This window comes from Panthera onca, chromosome B3, assembly GCF_046562875.1.
Source record: "Panthera onca isolate mPanOnc1 chromosome B3, mPanOnc1 haplotype 2, whole genome shotgun sequence".
Taxonomy (NCBI): Eukaryota; Metazoa; Chordata; class Mammalia; order Carnivora; family Felidae; genus Panthera; species Panthera onca.
Genome location: NC_138344.1, coordinates 112,784,453 through 112,805,110, shown reverse-complemented (window position 1 = coordinate 112,805,110; position 20,658 = coordinate 112,784,453). Strand labels below are relative to the sequence as shown.

Below are 20,658 nucleotides of genomic sequence, written 5' to 3'. Positions count from 1 at the left end.
GGGCTGGGCATCATAGATGTGGCCTGGTCACAGATGAGGGAGTTAACTACAGCTCCCTGGCTGAGGCTTGCCTGGTGAAGCACAGATAGACCCCACAGGTGGAATTTGTGGGCCATTCAGTCTAGAGGGATCCAACCAGCTGGCTTCGTGCTTGTGGTGGAATTAGATGGGATAGAGGGAAAAACTGGGGCCTTGCATTAGGAATGTGGTCTGGAGAAAGCAGAGAGTGGGTGCTATCAGGAAGCCATGGAGTACCTTGTCCTCATGGCTCCGATAGTAGTAGAAGGTTCTCCCAACAAGAGCACACCAGACCAGCTTGGAGTGGCCATGTTTTACCTAGAAGACAGAAATTAAGACAGCATTGTGAGAACCAGGTAATCCCAGAAGTAAATCCAGGACTGGCAAAGAGAAGCCACAGGGAGGCAGATCTCAAAACCCTTGGTCAACTCAGGTCCTTAGTGGAGATGCCACCCAGACGCCCTAATAACAGAACCAGCCCTTTCACAGCACAGGTCCGTGGCGGGTACCCTGTAACACCCCACTCACCCTTGCACTACATGCCGTTAAAAGATTAACCAGGCCAATCAGATGTCCTGTTCCAAGCATATGGACACAGGAAGAACTTGCTAGTCAGCTCTATGGATGTTGAGAGGGAGGGCCAGGCCACCCAGGGCAGGCATGGGATGCTAACACCCCTGGGAAAACATAAATCACTAGGGGACAGCAAGTGCACAACAGACAGAGGAGAGTGACAGGAGCACAGAATGAAAGGGGAAGCAGACGCAGAGACAGAGCCAAGACTGCTGAGCTTGCTCATACGAGGGGCTTTGCTTCCTGATGGCGTTCTCATCTAGTTAATGTGCGTCCTTGTTAACTTCCATTTTCTTGGGGTTAACAGGAACTCTGCTTCTCACAGCCAGAAAAGCCCTACCTCAAACACCTTTAGGGCAGGTCTGGGATGTTCTGTCTTTGAAGGGCCACACCTACCTCGCCTACATCACTCCCTCCCACCATTCATACTGAGGCACGGTAGATGCAGGCAGGGGTGGGCAGCAACTCCTAATAACCTTGAAATAGGTACAAGACATTCCTTTCCCTCCTGTCTTGATGATAACTGTTGTGCTAACAACTCTGGTCTCTGTTTTCATTCACCGACACTTTGTGAGGCCAACCAGCTGATCCCTGTGAGCAAACTCCTGCAGACAGGAGCTGTAAGGAGGGCAAGACCCAGGCTCCTGGCCCCCTGGCTGTCGGGGCCCACGTTCCACCCCACCAGCTCCTCCCATACCTTAGTCAGCCAGCCCTTCACGGTAGGCTTGATGCCACCCTGCGGCAGGGCCAGAGGCCCAACGGCCTGGACCTTCAGCAGGCTCTGCAGTACTCGGATCCACTCCTCCAGCAGGCTGGGTGAGTCAGCCGTCAGGTAATAGGTTTTCTTCTCAGAGATAAGCTGTGGAGGGCAGAGTGGGGGCCAGCGGCAGGGAGACAGGAGGATGGAACGCCAGGGACCTGGCTCCGAGGTGGCACAAATCCCTAAAACCACTGGGCCTTCCTTCTTCCCACCTTGGGACTCCCTCCCTTCTTTTCCTTATTGTTTTCTCCCCGTCTCTCTTACCTTCACTCTGTCTCTTCTTCCTTCCCAGTACTCACAAATTAGGATCACATCCAAATGTGGATGTGATGTCTTTCACACATGCTCATTTTGCCTCATCTTTGTCTCTATCATAGTCATAGCCAAACTTAGCACCTCTTGTGTCTAAAATCCTAGCTGCTAGCAACGCCCACCTGGAATGTCTGTGCACCCTCCCCTCGAACAATTTGGCATCGGGAATTCAGTTCCACTTGACCTTGAGGTTTCCGGATGACATCACTCTGTAAGACAGGAATGGGGAGGAAAATGATATGAGTCTTCTCAGAGCACATCATTCTCCTTTCAGATCTTACTCCAGGCCACAGGCAGAGGGGAAAGTGATTCCTAAGCTTTCCTGGGCTGTGGAATGATGGGTAACTTGTTCTGGATCCCAGTTCTAGCTAAATGGAGCAATGATTAGAGACATGGATCCTAACCCAGGCCTCAAAAAGCATAGATTGAGCCTTTAAAACTGGGTCAGAAGCCACCAGGTTATTACAGAGCTATAGAACCTTTAAATTCTATCACAGCCTTTAAACCAAGTGTGGAAATAAGTGGCAAATATATCCCCATTACCCTTCCCAGTGTGCCTGCACACCTTACTCATCAGTCACAGCATACTACTCATTGAGTGATACAGGCCCAGTATCCTCAACATGGTGTTCAGACAGTCACGGACAATCAGCTGGAGTTGCATAAGAGACACCGTCCTTTTGCCTTCCTGAAAACATTACTGTTGGTTCCCCAGGGATGTCCTGTCAAACTGGAGCCCAACATCCAAGGCTTCCTAATTCCAAACTGTACAGGAAGGAGGTGGAGGAGGTAATGCATTCTGTTAGGACAACCCAGATGATGTGAGGGCAGCCTGCGAACAATTTCTTTTACAGGACCAGGCATTAGAAGAAATCAGTTTCTGAAGTAAGAAGGAATCACCCAGCCAACTCATCTAGAACTGCCTTTGTTCCGTGCCTGATTTGACTCCAAGAACCAGTAACCAGCCTCATGGCCCCATGTAAGGCTCAAAGCCTTGGGTGCCCAGCCAGGTCGCCTCTCCCCACCTGCCAGACCTAGCCCTCTGGCTGTGGGCCATACCACCCCTCTTCCAGCCCATCACAGTTCTGAGTTTGGGGTGGGGTCCTTTTGACTACTGTTCTGGGGAAGGAGGGTCTCACCGGGGACTTGTAGTACATAATCTGTCCCTGTCTCAGGACAAACCAGCGCCTCTTCCATGTCTTCACCCGGCTCCCCATTTTTAGCAAGTAGCCCGACTTCTCCAGGGACTCCTATGGGGGTGGGAGGGTATAGGGGGAAGAGGGGGAGACAGAAAAAGGGAATCACTTGGGGTTTGTAGATGTCATACAGGACAAAATGGCCCAGTTGAGTCACTGCTTTGTCATCAATTAAAAACCAATTCTTGAGTACCTACTATATATATTTTCAGGGTACCATGCCCTGCTAAGGGTTCAAACAGAACTAGCCTAAAGCAAAGGTGGTCCCGCTGTGGAAGGGTCCTGCTGGCTGGGGAAGACAACACCTGACTGTGAGAAGGTGGCAGACCAGGGGCTGCATGAGGGAGAGAATGGCCAGGAAGGGCTTTGGGAAGAGCCAAATCTGGACTGGCCCCAGAAGGAAAAGTCAGCTTTCCTTCAAAGACAAGCTAAGAGGAGGAAAAGGCTATTGCAGGCAGCAGGAAGGGAGAGCGAGGTTTGGGGAACAAGGGGCACATCAGCCAGGCTGGGGCAGAGGGGAGATGAAGACACAGTGGCATGGTGGTGTGGGACAAGCGCTGGGGAGTGAGTGATGTGGGTCTGTGGCACAGCTCTGGGCCTCAGTCTTCTTATCTGTAAAATGGGGTTAACAGCTCTGAGAGGATGGTGAGGACACACGAGACCAGGCACGAAGAGCACTGAGCATGGTGCCTGGCACACTGTAAGAACTCAGCTCTCAGCGTTCCAGGGCCAGCATGGGGTTAAAACGAAGTAACTCAGTGAGCCACAGTGTGCTTTCCCACTGGCCAGCCCTGGTTTGCTAAGGAGCTCACCAGGCTCCTTCTCCTTCCTCACAGGGTCTGTGTGTACTTGATTTCATAGCTGCACACCCCCCCTGCCCGGCCCACTCCTCGGGGCCTCACATCTGTTGCAGCCCTCTGCCCCAGCCCTCAACATTCCCCTGGGAGCCTTCATCTCACAGGGATCTGCTCCCACCCTGCCCGGACTCAGCCACACTCCCAGCTTACCCCGCCCAGGCCCAGCCCCTCGGTGGAGTAGGACGAGGTGCGCTGTAGTTTGTGCTCAGGCTCTGAGTAGTCACTGTCCAGCGAGCAGGCATCTGGGGGGATGGCGTAGTCTCCCTCAGAGCTCAGCGAGGACATGGAGACGCCTGCTGAAGAAGGAGTCGTCAAGGCCTGGATCCCAAACCTCTCCCAGCTTCCACAGTCCAGGAGCTGCAGAGCCTTCCTCACCGACCCAGGACCTTTGAGTCTGGAGTTCAGGGTCATGGGCAGAGATCAAGCAGGGACTCCCGGATACGCCCACTCAGGGGAGGAGGTCAGGGTCTGCTTGCTATACCCCGCACCTTCCTGTTCCCCACTCTGTACCTCTCTTGATGGCCCGAGGGCTGCCCAGTCCACTGGTCTTCCTGGACTCAGAGCAGGGGACCGAAGTTCGGAAACTCGCCTGAGAGCTGCAGTCATCGTCAGACCCAGAGGACTCGTCCACAAAGGGTACAGTGCTGATCTGCGTGGCTCTCTGCAAGACAGGCCCCTCCCCCACTGCAGCTCCCCTTGCAAAACAAGCCCCTTCCCATGGGCACTTGTACTCTGGCTCCATGTGCCCAGGGCGTGGCCAGCACAGCTCTGACCTTACTCTCCTCACCTCCATGCTTCCCCTGGGCCTTCGGCGCCCCCACACCAGCCTCTGTGGTCCCCAAAGGAGCTGCCCCATCTAGGCTGAACACCTGGCAGTGTGACCCTTGCTCCCACCACTAGGGGTCCAGAATGCCACTCCATGGGCCAAGTGTGAGACAGGAGCTTTAAAAACGTGTGGGGATAAGGAAACAAGAGGCCATCTCAGTGGGCAAACATTTAAAAAGACCATTTCAATGTTGGTGAAAGTGTGGGGGAAAAGATATTCCGTAGTGTGATAGAACCTCTCAGAAGGTAATTTGGTACAACCTGCCAAAATTTAAAATATGCGTATCATTTGCCCATAAATTTCACCTCTAAAATTCTGTCCTATGGAAGTACATATACATTATATGTAAGTGCACGGAGATATATCTGCACATTGATGTTCATTGCAACACTGATTTTAGAGAAAAACAGAAGACCTAAACTGTCAATCAGTGGAGGACAGGTTAAGGTGGCTATGGGGCATCTACACCAAGGGGTACCAGATAGCCCTAAAAGAGGAAGCAGAGCTGTGCATGGAGGTATAGCAGGAAGATGGGAGTGTGAACAAGCAAAGGGTAGGACGTGTGTAATATGATCCCCGCTGCGTGCAAGCATGCGTGTGACAGAGACACAGACACAGAAGATATTTGCAGATGCATCAGAAGGCCTCACAGAATAAACATTAATGATAGCTGCCTCTGGAGTGAAGAATTAGGGAGAAGCAATGTGAAAGAAGATTTCACTTTTGGCTTTCTCTCTCTCTTTTTTTTTAATGTTCATTTTTGAGAGAGACAGAGCACAAGTGGGAGAGGGAAGAAAGAGAGGGAGACACAGAATCTGAAGCAGACTCCAGGCTATCAGCACAGAGCCCGATGTGGGGCTTGAACCCACAAACCATGAGATCATGACCTGAGCCGAAGTGGAAAGCTTAACCAACTGAGCCACCCCGGTGACTCAGCTTTCTGATTCTTCTATAAAAAGTTTTACAAAGTATTACTATCTTGATCTCAAAAACCAATAACAAAAGGAGACAAAAATGTGTATGAAAACATTATGTTGCAGTTAAACCTGATTTTTGTTAAAAAAAATAGATATGAAATTAATGTAATATTGTGTGCCAACTATACTCAAAGAAAAATATATAGAGATGTTATGAATGTACACATAGGAATATATGTTTGAACACATACGAGAAGTTCTGGAAGAAGTCCTCCCGGGACAGACGTGTGAAAAGATGGGTAGGAGAGGTGGAGCAGGCATAGGCCTCACTTTAACCTTCCACTTTGCCCATGATCATATGGATTCAAGTTTTTGTAAACATACAAGTTTTATAATTAAGATCTAATAAATAATAATAAAATTACATATATATGGGTGCTGAGCTCCCTGCCCAGAGTCACGTGTGTGCAGAAGCCTGACCCTAGAGCCCCACTGAATGAATGGGGCCTCCCGGATGGCACACCCCCTCCTCGGATAGCAGCTTCTTACCCCCTTCAGGGCTGTGTAGACAGGCACGGTGACATTCTTGTAGACAAGGCCAGAGAAAGGCCCAGGGGACGCAAGGGCAGGAGGGCTTGAAGCTGGAGGGGGTGGAAAAGAAGGATGAGTTTAACTCAGATGCCATAACTCACTCAGGAGCCTGCGGTAGCAGAGACCTGGGCAGACTGAGGAGGAGATCCATGGAGAGAGTTCTTTGAAAGAGCACTCCAGGCGACAGGCAGGGTGGCAATCCTCAGCATGGGGGTTGAGAATTTCTTCAGTCCCACTCGTGTGAAGGTGAGTTACCAACCATGAGACTACGGAGCCCTCACATCACTGTGGGGATTCAGTGGCTGGCTAGTGACTCAGGAGCCAGAGGCGGGGGATGCGGTTCCTTCAGGGGGCTCATCTAAATCAAGGCACGGGGGAGATGTCCCGCCCCCTCCCAGTCCTGGGAGCTACAGAGGGGAAGCCAGTGCAGGTGGGAGGCTGGGTTGGAGGACCCCGCCTCTAACGTCTCCTCCAGCTCTGTAATTGGTGTTCAAGGCCATGCCCACTCGGCATGTAATGAGCAACTCCTGTCTGCACAGCTTCCTTTCCCTTAGCCCTGGCTGTGATTTCACTGAACCTCACCTGTTGGGGGAGGGAATGGGGTGCCTGGATGGAGCACCAGGTGGCCCTCAGAGTGTTACTCAGAGTCTTCTCCCTGCATGCCCACCCTGTCTACCATTTGGGGCTCACTTGGGACTCACCGCAACAGGTGGCAATAGTTCTGGGAGATGCGTCTGAGAGCCGCATGCCAGCCATAGCCACCGCGTAGATCCGGCTCTCCTGGAATGGAAGACCCCAGAGGGTCAGAGTCCAGCTCTGTGCCCAGCCCAGCACCTCCTGGGTGTGGAGGTAAAAGGATGGCTGTGGACCTAGGTCCACAGCCACGTTTGGCCAATTACAGCTGGGGTAATCCTAGGCAAGTTATAGTTGAGCTTCCTTTTCCTCAGCTCTGAAGTGGAGATAATACTCACCTGTCAGGCTGTTACAAAAATCAAATAAAATCATTAATGGAAACATCTAACACCTGGAATATAATCAGCGTCCAACAGACACTCAGTTCTTCTCTTGTCTCCACACAAGAAGTTCAAGAGGAGAGGGTCAGTGACCTGTTTCTCTGCATCTTACCCATTTTAGAGGTCTTGGGTCTCTGGCTCTCACCCCTGGAAGCTGGAGTGTTGATAATGAGGAAGTCAGAGCCCCATGGCAAAGGCATGCCCTTTTGTAAGCCAGTTGTTTGGAAGCTAGGACACAATTTTTTCCAACACTAACAACGTTACATTCATGGTTAGGCCCAACCTGCAAAGCTTGTCTAAGCTCACCTGGACCCTGAATCCCGCTGTAGAAGACACATCGACGAGAACCCTCACCTTCAAGTTCTCCTTTACCCCTTGGCGTTCCTGGGTCTGAAAGAGGCCCACAGGCCTAGGGAGCTTTCCTAACGGTTTTGATCAAACAACCCAGAGGCTCTGCCTGTGCTTTTCCAGATCTCTTTTCTCCACTCAAGGCAAAGAGAAACAAAGACCTTCTCAGGTGACAGGAAAGTCACAAGGACTAGGGAAGGTGGGCCTGGCTGGCTCAGGGAGGCAGCAGGGCTGGGGACTGGGGCTGGAAGGGCCATGAGGTGCTAGTGGGATGTCCCCCAGAGAGGAGCAGCAGCTCTGGGGCACGTGAGGGAGAGAGCGCTGGGTGGGACCTCCCCTGAGGGGAGACTGGTCCTGCCAGTCCTGGTCACGGAATTCCTTTAACTTCACAGACAGAATGTAAGCAAAGCTTGAGGGATTTGGGTAAAACAGACTTGGGAGTGTTTCACAAAAGTTATCGACTGACTGCCTAACTCACAAGGTTGTTTTGAGAATCAACAGAAAAATGGCTCTGCACGCTTGAATTGGTGAATCAGTATATTTGCCTCCTTCCCCTGAGAAATGCCCTCTCAATTTCCAATTTCTAGTCTTGATTTCCTCTCAGATGGTCACTGCCCAGGTGGTCCCACCTGAGAAGAGAGGGTAGGCACCTATCTTGTGTTTCTTGGGAGCAAGTTACAATGAGGGCTGTGAACAGGAGACAGCTCCTCTGTAGGCTGGTATGGCCAACTGCTGGGTCCCCAGGACCCAGCTGAGAGCAGGGAGGGCCTGTGGGAACACCTGATACCCCTTCAAACCTTCATCCCCAGAGCTTCCCTGATGTTCACATGGGGAAAATGTTGTCCAGAGCATCTTATATTCACTCCCTTTTCCTCTTGTGTCGCTCTCCTCCTCCCCCCAACACCCTCTTAACCTGTATAGGCAGAACACAAGAACTGCTCTGAGCCATCATGGTGGACGGCTATATTTTGGCAAAAATGGCAAAAGTGAGCAGCATGTTTTTCTGGTAACACCTGCTAAGCCCTCTTGTCGCATCCCTTGCCGGAACGCTCCCTCACTGCCTGCCTCTGCTTTTGGATTCTAGCGCATTTGTAGTTACCAGACAATAATGAAAAAGAGGAGGGACGGTCTGCGGTGGTCCAGCCTGGCCTGGCCCTGCCCTCCTTTCCAACATCCTCTCCACTGTTACCCTGCCCACCCCTTTGCTCCTTCTCTGCCCACTACCTCACCTCACCCTCTACCTCACCCTTCCTCTTGGGGAGGTGCCTTGTGTGATGTTCCCATGATCCTGGAGCTTCAGGGACAGGTCAGCAGCATATGGCCTGAAGACTGTCCTAGCCCTCCCCAGAGGCCCCACTCCCAGGCATGGCTGTGTCTGCAGCCATCAGGCCCCCTTGCAGTGATCAGTGCTGGCCAGCAAGCATTGCTAAGGATGTGACCCATATGCCTGGGGTGCTGAGGCTCCCCGGACCACCAGCATTTCAAAAGGAGACCCCGGAAGATGCTGCTGAAAAGGCGTTTCTCCGAACAGTGGTGTAAGGTGCTATCGCCCTGAAGTACCCAACCGCCACCCCCGTACCCTGCTCCCTGTGCTGCCAGGAGCCTGACACTCAGACGTCTCCTACCACCTGCCTCACACGCATCCAGGGATCCAAGCATGAGTAAGAAGCTGACATCTGCACTGTGATGTCCCCTAAAAGGCAGTACAGCTGGAAGGTGAGAGCTGGGCTCTGGAGGCAGCGGGGCCCACATTCAAAGCCTGGCTCCTCACTGACTGCTATATGACCTTGGGCAAGTAACTAAGTCTGTGGGGACAGCAGTTTCCCATCTGTAAGAGGAACAGCACCTGACTCCTCACACAGGGTCCTGCACACGTGCTGGGCCCTGAGCTACACACTCCACACCCAGTATCTCATCTCATCCTCCACACTCCCTATACAACCTCATTCATGTCCACCCACCGCCCCCCATTTTTATTTTAACTGTTTATCGTGGAAAATGCCAAACAGACACAAAAGTGGAATGAAGAGAATAAAGAATGACCTCATGTAGCCATCACCCAGCTCTGTAAAGATTAATGCACGGCTGGTCTTGTCTCCTCGGTGTTCCCCACGCCGGATCATCGATTCTGAGGCAATGCCCCCAGACATCACCTTCTCTTATCCAGTGTTACAAGTAAGGAAGCTAAGGCTCGGAAATAACAATCACGGCCAACACTTACTGTGAACCACCACCGCAGGCACCTGCTAGCACATTCAACCCTCACCACAGCCTGGTAAGGGAAGTACTATTATCCCCCCGTGACAGATAGGGAAACCGAGGCGCACAGGTTTAGTAACTAGCTCAGGTGACGCGGTTAGCACTTCCACCCTAGTGGTTTGATTCTGGCACCTGTGCTCTTCACCACGGCACTGCACCACCTCAAAGGGTCGCGGAGATTAAATGAGAAAATGTGCACAAAGCGCCCGGTTTGGTGCGTGGCACAGGCTCCTAAATGACAGCCAGCCACCATCCAGTCACTCCTGGCCCCACCCCCTGCCAGTTGGCCGTGAGGATGAGAGCCTCATCTCACACTTGGCGTGAAGGCATGAGGCTGTGCTTCATGAGCAGCTCTGCCGCTCTGCCCAGCTCCCAGGTTGTGCCTCTTACCCAGGATGGAAACCGGTGCAGAGGGGGCGTGGGAGGTTTGTTGCCCAAATCCACTTCCTCCGGCTCAGCTCTGGGGGCCTTCGGGCTCTTTCTTTCCTCCTTCTTCCCGGCTGGGGGTTGCTCCTCCATCTCCATGTTTTCTGGTTCCTCCCGGAGCTCAACTCGGGCCTCCACCTCAGGAAGGCTGGAGGGGTGGAGGGCTGAGAGGGTCCCAACCTCAATGCTCACCACGTGGTTGAAGGGCCCAGGGCCCACCTGGGGCTGGCTGTGGTGTCGCTTGACCAGCTGGATGCTGTCCCGGGGGTTGCTGGGGGCCCGCACCTTCGGGAGAGTCAGGCTGCAGCCCGGACCACCTTCCCTGGCAGAGTTCTTTGTCCCAGGGAGTGTCCCACCCTGAGCAACGACCAGGCCCTCACCCCAGGAAGCTGAACCATGTCTGTGGGTGCGAGACTTCACACACAGCCGGCGGGGAGAGCCCTCTCTTCCCAGACGAGGTGGAAAGGTCTTGGCCTCTGATATTTCTCCAGGATGGACCATGATGGAACTCGAATCCTCCAAAGAAATTCCTGCTTTAGGAACACAGTCCTTGCTCTGCAGAGCACCTGTAGAAGGTGCAGGCATAGCTGCCTTCAGGGCACCCTGGGCCTGAGGACCACGGTCCTGCCCTGTTGGCTGGGTCCCTGGCCCTGAAGAGCCAGAATCCTGCTCTGGGGTTTCCTGGGGGGCCACCAACAGCTTTCCCGAAGGTGCCATCTGAAGAGCTGTGGTTGGGGTGAAAAACAGGCATATTGAGAGCTCCCTCGGGTTCGGCCCACGCCCTAACACACACACGTGCGCACATGCACGCACTCACATACACACACTCACATACACACACAAAGCCCGGCCTACTGACCTTCCAGAGCATCTTGAAGGGCTTCCACCTGCTCTACCAACTGCTGATTACTGCTCCTCAGGTGCTGATTCTCCATCTCAAGCTGCCCAAAAAGAAAAATAAAGATTTAGAATACTCAACCTACAGGTTCAGGCATAGAATTCAAAATAAGATTAAAAATCCTTTTTTAAGATCAAATCTTTGAAAAAAGAACACTTGGTGCCCCAGTAATCCAGGGCTGACCCTCCCAGGGAGCCCTGACCTACCCCCTTCCTCTGTGCTAACCAGTTTGGGTTGAGACCGAAGTCTATTTGGCAGCCCCTGCACCTTTTCTAGATATTTTAACCTCTTTAAAAAAAAAAATGTGAAATGTAATACACAGAAAACTACATATCACATCAATGAACAGCTTAACAAATGACTGTGAAGTGACTACTCATGTGATCACCACACAGGTCAAGAAACAGGAATCTGCCAGCACTGTCAACAACAAATTGCCCCTTCCTGGCCATGTGTTTCTCCCTTCCTACAAAGGCAACCACTCTTCTAGGTATATGAGACTCACTTCCTTGCTTTCCGGGTTTCATCATTGAAGTATGCACCCTCCACACATTGGCTTAGTGGCGCCCATTTTTGTCTAAATGGAATTACACAGTATGTGCTTCTGGGTCTGGCTTTTTTAAATTTTTTTTAAATATTTATTTTATTTTTGAAAGAGAGAGAGAGAGACAGAGTGTGAGCGGGGGAGGGCCAGAGAGAGAGGGAGACACAGAATCTGAAGCAGGCTCCAGGCTCCGAGCAGTCAGCACGGAGCCCGACGCGGGGCTCGAATTCACAAACCGTGAGATAACGACCTGAGCCAAAGTTGGACACTTAACCGACTGAGCCACCCGGCACCCCTGGGTCTGGCTTCTTTTACTAAACTTATTATCTATGAGACCCATCTCATGGCTGCTACATGTTCTTCTGAATAAAACCCAACCCACTTTTTGGAGCACCTTTTAGCAAACATGGAGGCAAACCAGGTATCAGTTCTGTTCCCAAGCACTTGTAGTCTAGCAGGTGACCTGAGATGTGCATCCACAGCAGGACACAGGAGGCAAAAAGAGCCAATACCTCCTGCACGTATGAATCACTTGTGTCAGGACAGAGGAAGAAAAGTTGATGTTTGTCCTCTTCCAAACTTCAAATCCCTTCCCTTTTGTTTTGCTTTTTATTTTCTGTTGCGAGTATCACTGTAGCTTCCAGCCCCAAGTTTTCCTAAATTAAGCTGCAGCAAGTGATGAACTACAGAAATGAACGGCTAGAGGTGGAAAAAGCAGGACTGGGACTATCAGGGGGCACCTGGATGGTTCAGTTGGTTGGGCATCTGACTTCGGCTCAGGTCATGATCTCACAGTTCATGAGTTTGAGCCCTGTGTCGGGCTCTGTGCTGACAGCTCAGAGCCTGGACCCTGCTTCAGATTCTCTCTCTCTCTCTCTGTCTCTCTGCCCTTCCCCTGCTCATGCTCTATCTCTCTCTCTCAAAAATAAACAAACATTAAAAAAAATTAAAAAAAAAAAGGCACTGGGGTGGTCAGGGACTGGGGGATGAGAGAATAGAGGACCTAGGGTCTAATGGATACACAGGTGCTATTTAGGAGTAATGAGAGTTTTGGAAATAGACAGTGGTAATGGTTGCACAGCATTGTGAATGTACTTAATGCCACTAAATTGTACACTAAAAATGGTGAAAATGGTAAATTTTATGTATATTTTACCACCACCACAAAAACCACTTGAAAAGAATGGAAAGGACAGAGGAGGAAGTGGGGAGGGTAGACGTAAGGGTGTGTGTGCTTTCAGGAAGAAAATGGCATGACACCTCAGAAGTGAGACTCACTCCTCCCCAAACACAAAGCTAATCACGAGCTCTAGGGAAGCCCAAGCACCACAGGAGGAAGGGAAAGGTGAAAATGCCAAGTCTCAGGGTTTAAGCTAAATGGAGGAGACATGGTTAACACAACGGAGGTCAGTCAAGGCCCCACAAACAGGAGGCAGAAAAATGCTGGGATGGAGGGACCCCACTCGCGTTGCATGTGCATTCCAGGCTTCCCGAGATGAGTTTTCAACTAACCTCTGCTAACTTCAGGGTCACCCATTCTTTGATCTTTGCAGCTTTTTCTTGGACAACTTTTGCTTCTTCAGCTCTCATTTGCTTCTGCAAGAAACAGAGGGCCTTTCATTAGTCATAGCAGCCACCGGTTTAGTGAACAACTGGAGGTGGGAAGCCCCAAGAAGGAATATCAAGCAATTAGAGGGGGGTGATCTGATGGAAAAACAATAAATCCATTTACGAATTTTAAAAATACTCTTTTTTTTAACATTTATTTATTTTTGAGACAGAGAGAGACAGAGCATGAACGGGGGAGGGGCAGAGAGAGAGGGAGACACAGAATCGGAAGCAGGCTCCAGGCTCTGAGCCATCAGCCCAGAGCCTGACGCGGGGCTCGAACTCACAGACCGCGAGATCGTGACCTGAGCTGAAGTCGGACGCTCAACTGACTGAGCCACCCAGGCATCCCTCTTTTTTTTTTTTTTTTTTAAAGTTTATTCATTTTGAGAGAGAAAGAGAGAGGGCGAGAGTGCAAGTGGATAAGGGGCAGAGAGAGAGGGAGAGAGAGAATCCCAAGCAGGCTCCGCACTGTCAGCGCGGAGCCCGATGCAGGGCTCGAACTCACGAACTGCGAGATCATGACCTGAGCCAAAGTTGGATGCTTAACTGAATGAGCCACCCAGGCGCCCCTAAAAATATTCTTAAAGTGTGAAAAGGCTTCCTAGGCATGATACATACCCCAAAAAACATGAAGAAAAAGACTAATAAAGTCTATACTATCACTGTAAATTACTACATGACAAAAAAAAAAGTTTCCTTAAACAAAATCAAAAGACCAATTGAGGGATGATTTACAACACAAATGACTTACATACAGAGGGCTAACTTGAAATGAACAAACAAATAAATACACGCAAAAAGAATATTAACAGGAAGTCAACAGAAAGAGAAATAAAGGGAAAGAAAACCATGAAAGGCTGTTCAACCTCAATTATAATTTTAAAAATGCACATAAAAGACAACATTTTCCTCTATCAGACTAACACAATTTAAAAGTCTGATATATCCTATATTGTCAAGGATGTTGGAAAACAATCCTTCTTATACAAATTGGCAAGGTCTTCTGGGGCAGCAATTTGATAGTATCTGTCAAGTTAAAATTTTTTTTAATGTTTATTTTTGAGAGAGAGAGAGAAAGAGAGAGAGAGAGAGAGAGAGAGAGAGAGAGAGAGAGAGACAGAGCATGAGTAGAGGAGGAGCAGAGAAAAAGGGAGACACAGAATCCAAAGCAGGCTCCAGGCTCCAAGCTATCAGCACAGAGCTCGATGCAGGGCTCGAACTCAAGAACTGCGACATCATGACCTAAGCTGAAATCAGACGTTTAACTGACTGAACCACCCAGGCGCCCCTGTTAAGTTTTAAATGTATACACTGCTGACTTAACAAACCCACAGCTTAGGAATCATTAGTTGCAATATTATTTAAGCAACAAAAACAAAAAAAAACTCTAAACTGGTTAATAACCTAAGTGTTAGGGCTTGCATAAAAAATCAAAATGAAAATGGAATGCTGTCCTTTGATACACAGGAAACATTCACAATGAACACTGGAAGGACCTTAAGGTTATCCAGTTTAAGAGGTTTGCAAACTGGCCACAGTCCAGGCCTCCACCTGGTCCACTCCCCCTGCCCTGCCTATTTTTATAAATACCGTACTGGAACACAGCTGTGCCTATTCATTTACGAATTCTCTACTTTCGTGATACAACAGTAGAGCTGAAGAGTTGCAACAGAGACCAGAGAGTACTTACTATCTGGCCCTTTAAAGGACTAGTCTGCCAACCCCTGACCTAGTTTGATACCCTCTTTATAGCGCTGCAGCAACTGAGGCCCAGAGGGTGAAGTGACTTGCCTTTGTCAGTTTGGGCAGCACAGACAGAACTAAACCCAGGTCTACGGACTTGTAGAACAGCATTCTTTCTATTCTGACCTTTTATTATTGTAAAATGATTTTTTTCTGATCTAAGCTTCAGCAGGAATCATTTTGCCCACTAATCCCCAGATGATGCCACTTCTGTGAACCACTCAAAAAAGGAGGTAAGGTATCTTTAAAGTCAATGAATGACTGGCTAAAGATTGCATGTGTCCACATTCTATTTTTCCATGATTTTTCAGGAACACATGCTGGGGTGCCCCAGAACATACAAAGGCACATCGCACAATGGGTATGTTCAGTGAATGCTGATGAATGATTACAAATTTGCCTGTGATGGTGGGAAAATACTTCTGGGACTAGCTGGGACCTTCATGGAAGAATACTCATGTGGAAAATTAAAAGTCATCTGGTCACACTGTAAGGGTGTTTGTTGGAAATAATGGCACTCTGGCACCAGGGGATAACCAGTAGGTAAGGCCAAGGACAGAAGGAAGGCACAGCATTGGATGAAGTTAACTGAACTGTAAAGGGGAGCTGGCTAGATACAGGGAATTGGCGGACTGATGTTTCTCAGATACCCTTTCTGGAGCAAAGGGGCTAACTGTGGCTGGAATGCTGGGCAGTGGCCTCTCCTGGGCACCCATGTGCTCAAGACAAGAGGCCTTGCCTGCCTCAGAGGAGGCAGCAACTTTGGCCTCTGCCTGCTCAAGTTCAGTGAGAAACTTTGGCCAACCAGGTGACCAATGCTGACTGCCCAGCTGTGAGCTGCTCTGATAACCACAGGTGTCATGTCAAGGCCAGGGTGGAGAAAGACAGGCTCTCCTTACCAAACACCAACTTCATGTCTGATACCTGAGTTCACTCTCTGGACAGCCCTATGGCGTATTATAACCCCCACCTTACAGATGTGTAAAATGTGAATCAATGACTTATTTGCCCACAGAGAGCAGCAGGTGCTAGCGAGGGGATCCAAACCCAGATCAATTTGCCTCCAAGGTTCTTTCCCCTGCCTGGCTCCCAATGTACCTTCTAATAGTTAAATCTCCATGCGAAAGAACAGTCTCAGGAGGGAGTGAGCTCCCCACCAACGGAGGGCTCAAGCAGAGGGGGTCTGTTCATGAAGGTGTGGCCAATGGCAATGGATGCTGCAGAGGGCATTGGTGCCGCTCTGCAGTCAGCACTTACCTGCTTCTCCAGCTGTGCCTCCAGCTGGCTGATAAGCTCATCTTTGCTCTGCATGGCTTTCAGCAATTCCTGGTACTTCCGGTGCAGGCTGCCGGCTGAGTCCACATTCTTCAGATTGGACAGTTTCACCTTTTCCTCCATCACACCCACCTTAAAAGTACCATCATCACACAGGGTTGGGATGTGTGTGTGAAATAGCTGCTCACATGCCCTGGGATACTTCCTGACACCCCAGCCCATGATTCACAGGCAGAGCCCTCACCCAGAGCAGTTGGGGCCAATTAAGTCAATAACCATTTATTAAGCCTCATCTGGGCAAACTAAGGAATTGACAAAAAAGAAATGGCTGGGTATCAGGCCATCTAACTCTGGGGACCCCAACAGGGACAAGCTGGGCAGGACAAACAGCCCAGAGAGAAACTGCTTAAATCTCACTGTGGCAGAGATATTTGCTGTTCACTGAATGGCCCTGTGCTTTCAATATTTCCCAGACCTCTTATAGTCAGATGGCCATGGAATTCACTCCCGCCAGTGGGTCTGAATGGAGTGACTCAGCATTTTTAGGCTGAAGTATTTAAGAGTTCTCTTCCTGCCATGGCAACCAAGGAGGCTGCATGTTTCAGAGGGTCCAGGTGGAAGCTGGAGAGAGCTCCAGCAGCCTCAACCCCCAAGTCCCTATGGGAGGCAGAATCCCCAGCTAACCCACAATGGAGAGATACCATGACTAAGAAATAAATGTGAGAAGCTGCTAAGATGTCAGACCTGTTACCTCAGCATAACGTGGCCTGTGTGGACTAATCCAGCCACCCACTCATGCACTAACCCTTACCCAAAGACTCCTTCATGCCCAAAGAGAGCTCCATGAACCTTAATTTGTTCAGAACTATCACATGACTGCTGGTTTTCCTTGTCCCCATAAGGAGCTTGTCAGGGTGATGAGTATGTCTGTGTGTGTCCATGAAAAGGATCAGGAAAGGCCAACGGCCATTTCTGCTGCACAGTCCCACCAATCCCCTGCCCCGGTTACCTGGGTCTCCGCATTCTCTGCTCTCTGCTCTGCCTCCAGCAGCCTCTGCTCCAGCTCCTGCATCTGCTCAACCAGAGAGGAAGGACTAATGTAGGTGGGTGTCTCTACTCCAACCATGGCATCAGGGCAACGTGAGTAAATTGTGTGGACACTCCACACAGGCTTAAATTGAGCTTAAATTGTTCATCTCAATTTAAGTGGCTCAAGGGTATCAAGACAAAGATTTTCATGGCAACCCTCTGCTCCCTTATCCTGAATTTATGAGGCAGGTAAAGAGCTTAGAGCTGCTGTCCTCTCTGCTGAACGAGTAAAAGCCTAGTTCTTTCTCCTGTGTGTGGGGTACCTACATGGGGCAGCCATGTCCCACCATCGTTCTTCAGGAAGCAGTGCTGCCCTCAGCCCTCAGTCTCCTCAGCGCCAAGTCCCAGGCAGTACCGGCTCGCCACATGCCTGGCATGGAACGTGCTCCCACGTGAGACCCCACCATGTCAGCAGTAAGAGAATGTTCCTTTCCAGCCAAGGATAGCTCACTGGCTGGGGAAAAATATTTATCCCTTATCAAGGACACCTTGGACTATAAATGGCATTTATAGGTATCACCTTATTTGACTTCTTTAATCTTAAACAGAGAAACTCAAGACACATTTAAAAAAATTCCACCTTACTACCAGTAGAGGCATGCCATTCAAGTCCGAGGACCTCAGCAATTCTGGAATCTTATGCCAACTGGCCCAAGCGAAAGGACCTCCATATGTAGGCTCATCAGGGACCAGCTGTAAGCTGAAGGCTAAGGAGATGCTAACAAGCCCACATCATCTCTGCAGCTTCACAAGCTCATGGTAAGTGGAGCATGGGCTGGAATTCAGCTCCCATCCTTCCTTGGTCAGGGCTCCGCCATGCACTGGACCATGTACACCATCACACAAAGGCTCTGCAGAAGCGTCACACATCCGACTCACCCTATCAGGAGCCACCTGCTGCCATGTGCTGTGGCCCAATAAAGTCACCTGCTTCCTTCCCCACCCTGCCTTGCCCTCAGGCAACATGTATGCATTAAACATACACTAGAGACTTAACAGACCAGCCCTATCCTCCGGAAGGCTGTACAGACCTCATCTTCCAAGCTCCAGGCCAGCCCTTGCCCACCTCATCTCTGCAGATCTAGCCTTTTCTCCAGCTACTCAACCTTCTCTCTTTGGCCTTGACCCTGGCTTGATATTTACCAGCAAACTGAGCAATTAATCCCTTCTCTCTTTCCCAATCTCTTGTCTGCTCAAGAGAAATTCTGCCTTCCATTCTTTTTTTTTTTTTTTAATTTTTTTTTTTTTTAACATTTATTTATTTTTGAGACAGAGAGAGACAGAGCATGAACAGGGGAGGGGCAGAGAGAGAGGGAAACACAGAATAGGAAGCAGGCTCCAGGCTCTGAGCCATCAGCCCAGAGCCCGATGCGGGGCTGGAACTCACGGACCATGAGATCGTGACCTGAGCTGAAGTCGGAGGCTTAACCGACTGAGCCACCCAGGCGCCCCTGCCTTCCATTCTTGATTAAAGGATGGAAGAGAAGGAGCCCCCCGCCCCCCCCCCCGGTTGGTGCTGGGCAGTGAAAGGAAAGTTCCCTGGCAGTGGTTTATGTTTGAGAACCTGGGGCATCTCTTTTCACAGGGCAGCCTTTCCTTACCCATTTTTTCCTTTTTCTTGAGATTGGGGTGATAGAGATGCTTTCAGAAAGGATCTGAGTATCCCAAGTACAACTCAAGATTTACAACCCATGGGACAAAAATGCCCCTTGGACTTCCAATGGACAGGACCACCTCTGATAGGCATTCATGTGCTCAGGCCAAGGATGCCTACATCTCTTCTTTCCTTCCTCTCCTGGGCTTAATAATCATGAACAAGGGGTACCTGGGTAACTCAGTTAGTTGAGTGTCTAACTCTTGATTTTGGCTCAGGTCATAATCCCAGGGTCACGGGATCGAGCCCTGTGTTGGGATCCATGCTGAGCATGGAGACTGCTTAAGATTCTTCCTCTCCCTCTTTCCCTCTCCCCTACTTGCACTCTCTCTCTCTCTCTCTCTCTCTCTTAAAAAAAAAAAAAAAAAAAAGATCAAGCCTCTTGACTCAAGCCTGAAAGAGTGGACTGGTCCTTGCCAGATGCAGGCATCAGTCAGAGTCAGGTGGCCTTTGCAAAATCAAACAGGGGCACCTGGGTGGCTCAGTCAGTTGAGTGCCCAACTTCGGCTCAGGTCAAGATCTCACAGTTCATGAGTGTGAACCCCACATCAGGCTTGCTGATGTCAGTGCAGAGCCCACTTTGGATCCTATCTCTGTCTCTCTCTGCCCTTCTCCCGCTCACACTCTCTAAATAAATAAACAAATAAACATTCAAAATCAAATAGTCCCTAGAGCCTGTGTTACAAGAATCCCTTGACCTTCAAACGTTTCTTTGCAATTACAGAGAAGATAACAGCATAGCATAAACTGATATTATGGTTATAGGGGTGGTTGCCCCCAGAGCAACAAGAATTCTATTTGGTCAGGGAAGTGTACAATGACACACAGCAGTGGCCCCCGTGACCAGGTTAGTACTATATATCCCATCCCTCTTTGGCACCAGACCTGACTAGGCCAGATTCTCTGTCCCTAGGAATCTGACATCTGGGATTGAGGAATCAGAGAAAAGAGGCAGGGGCTGCACAAGAGACTGTGCACAAAATTCATTAAGTCATGATTGTTAGGCAATTATTTTAGTTCTGTGAGCTGTCCCAGGATCCCCCAAATAAATTCCATTTGCTGAAGCTAGCCAGAGTTGAAGTTTTGGCCCACCTTAGAAGCAACTCTAATATAGTTGCTGGGAGCATTTAATTTTTTAAAGAATATAATGAAGGGCACCTGACTGGCTCAGTAAGTAGAGCATGGGACTCTTGATCTTGGGGTCGTGAGTTCAAGTCCACATTGGATATACAGATTACTTAATAAAATAAAATAAAAAACGGGGCACCTGGGTGGCTCAGCTGGTTAAGTGTCCGACTCTTGGTTTGGGCTCAGGTCATGATTTCATGGTTTGTGAGTTCGAGTCCTGCATCAGGCTCTGCACTGATAGTGCAAAGCCCGCTAGGGATTCTCATTCTCTGTCCCTTTCTCCCTCCCTCCCTCTCTTTCTCAAAATAAACAAACTGAAAAAAAACTATAATAAAATAAAATAAAAATACAATGAAATATTGAATGGGAAGGCTTTGGATTCTTGACAAGTTTCCTAGATTAATCTTCAGCTGGACCATTCTGATCTAACATCTGCTTTGTAGCTCAGAACACATAGGATTTCTATAGGAAATGATCTCTCATATCCATAACCTTCTCTAACAACGGTCTGATATTTTCAAATTTCATTCAAGAGAAAAACCTGTCTTCCTATTTTATAGATGGAGAAACCAAGGTAGAGTGAAGAACAGAATTGTACTGGAGTCCTACCTCCTAGCTGG

General features: G+C 49.6%; 1 protein-coding gene across 7 annotated transcripts in view; it reads right to left on the bottom strand.

Moving 5' to 3' along the window:
* The window catches only part of PLEKHH1 (pleckstrin homology, MyTH4 and FERM domain containing H1), a 53,376-nt gene that overhangs the window by 13,557 nt on the left and 19,161 nt on the right, over window positions 1-20,658 (bottom strand). For 3 of the 7 annotated variants that reach the window (XM_060620085.3, XM_060620086.3, XM_060620089.3), the window contains exons 3-15: window positions 17,177-17,239; window positions 16,150-16,299; window positions 13,051-13,134; window positions 10,956-11,037; window positions 10,061-10,821; window positions 6,752-6,830; window positions 6,009-6,100; window positions 4,227-4,377; window positions 3,867-4,012; window positions 2,803-2,913; window positions 1,786-1,872; window positions 1,289-1,450; window positions 256-336 (exon numbers count right to left, since the gene is read on the bottom strand). In XM_060620085.3, the coding sequence (XP_060476068.3) occupies window positions 256-336; window positions 1,289-1,450; window positions 1,786-1,872; window positions 2,803-2,913; window positions 3,867-4,012; window positions 4,227-4,377; window positions 6,009-6,100; window positions 6,752-6,830; window positions 10,061-10,821; window positions 10,956-11,037; window positions 13,051-13,134; window positions 16,150-16,299; window positions 17,177-17,239 (2,049 nt within the window). The remainder of the gene's footprint in view (window positions 1-255; window positions 337-1,288; window positions 1,451-1,785; window positions 1,873-2,802; window positions 2,914-3,866; window positions 4,013-4,226; window positions 4,378-6,008; window positions 6,101-6,751; window positions 6,831-10,060; window positions 10,822-10,955; window positions 11,038-13,050; window positions 13,135-16,149; window positions 16,300-17,176; window positions 17,240-20,658) is intronic. The other 4 variants (XM_060620088.3, XM_060620090.3, XM_060620092.3 and 1 more) reach the window with 3 other exon arrangements.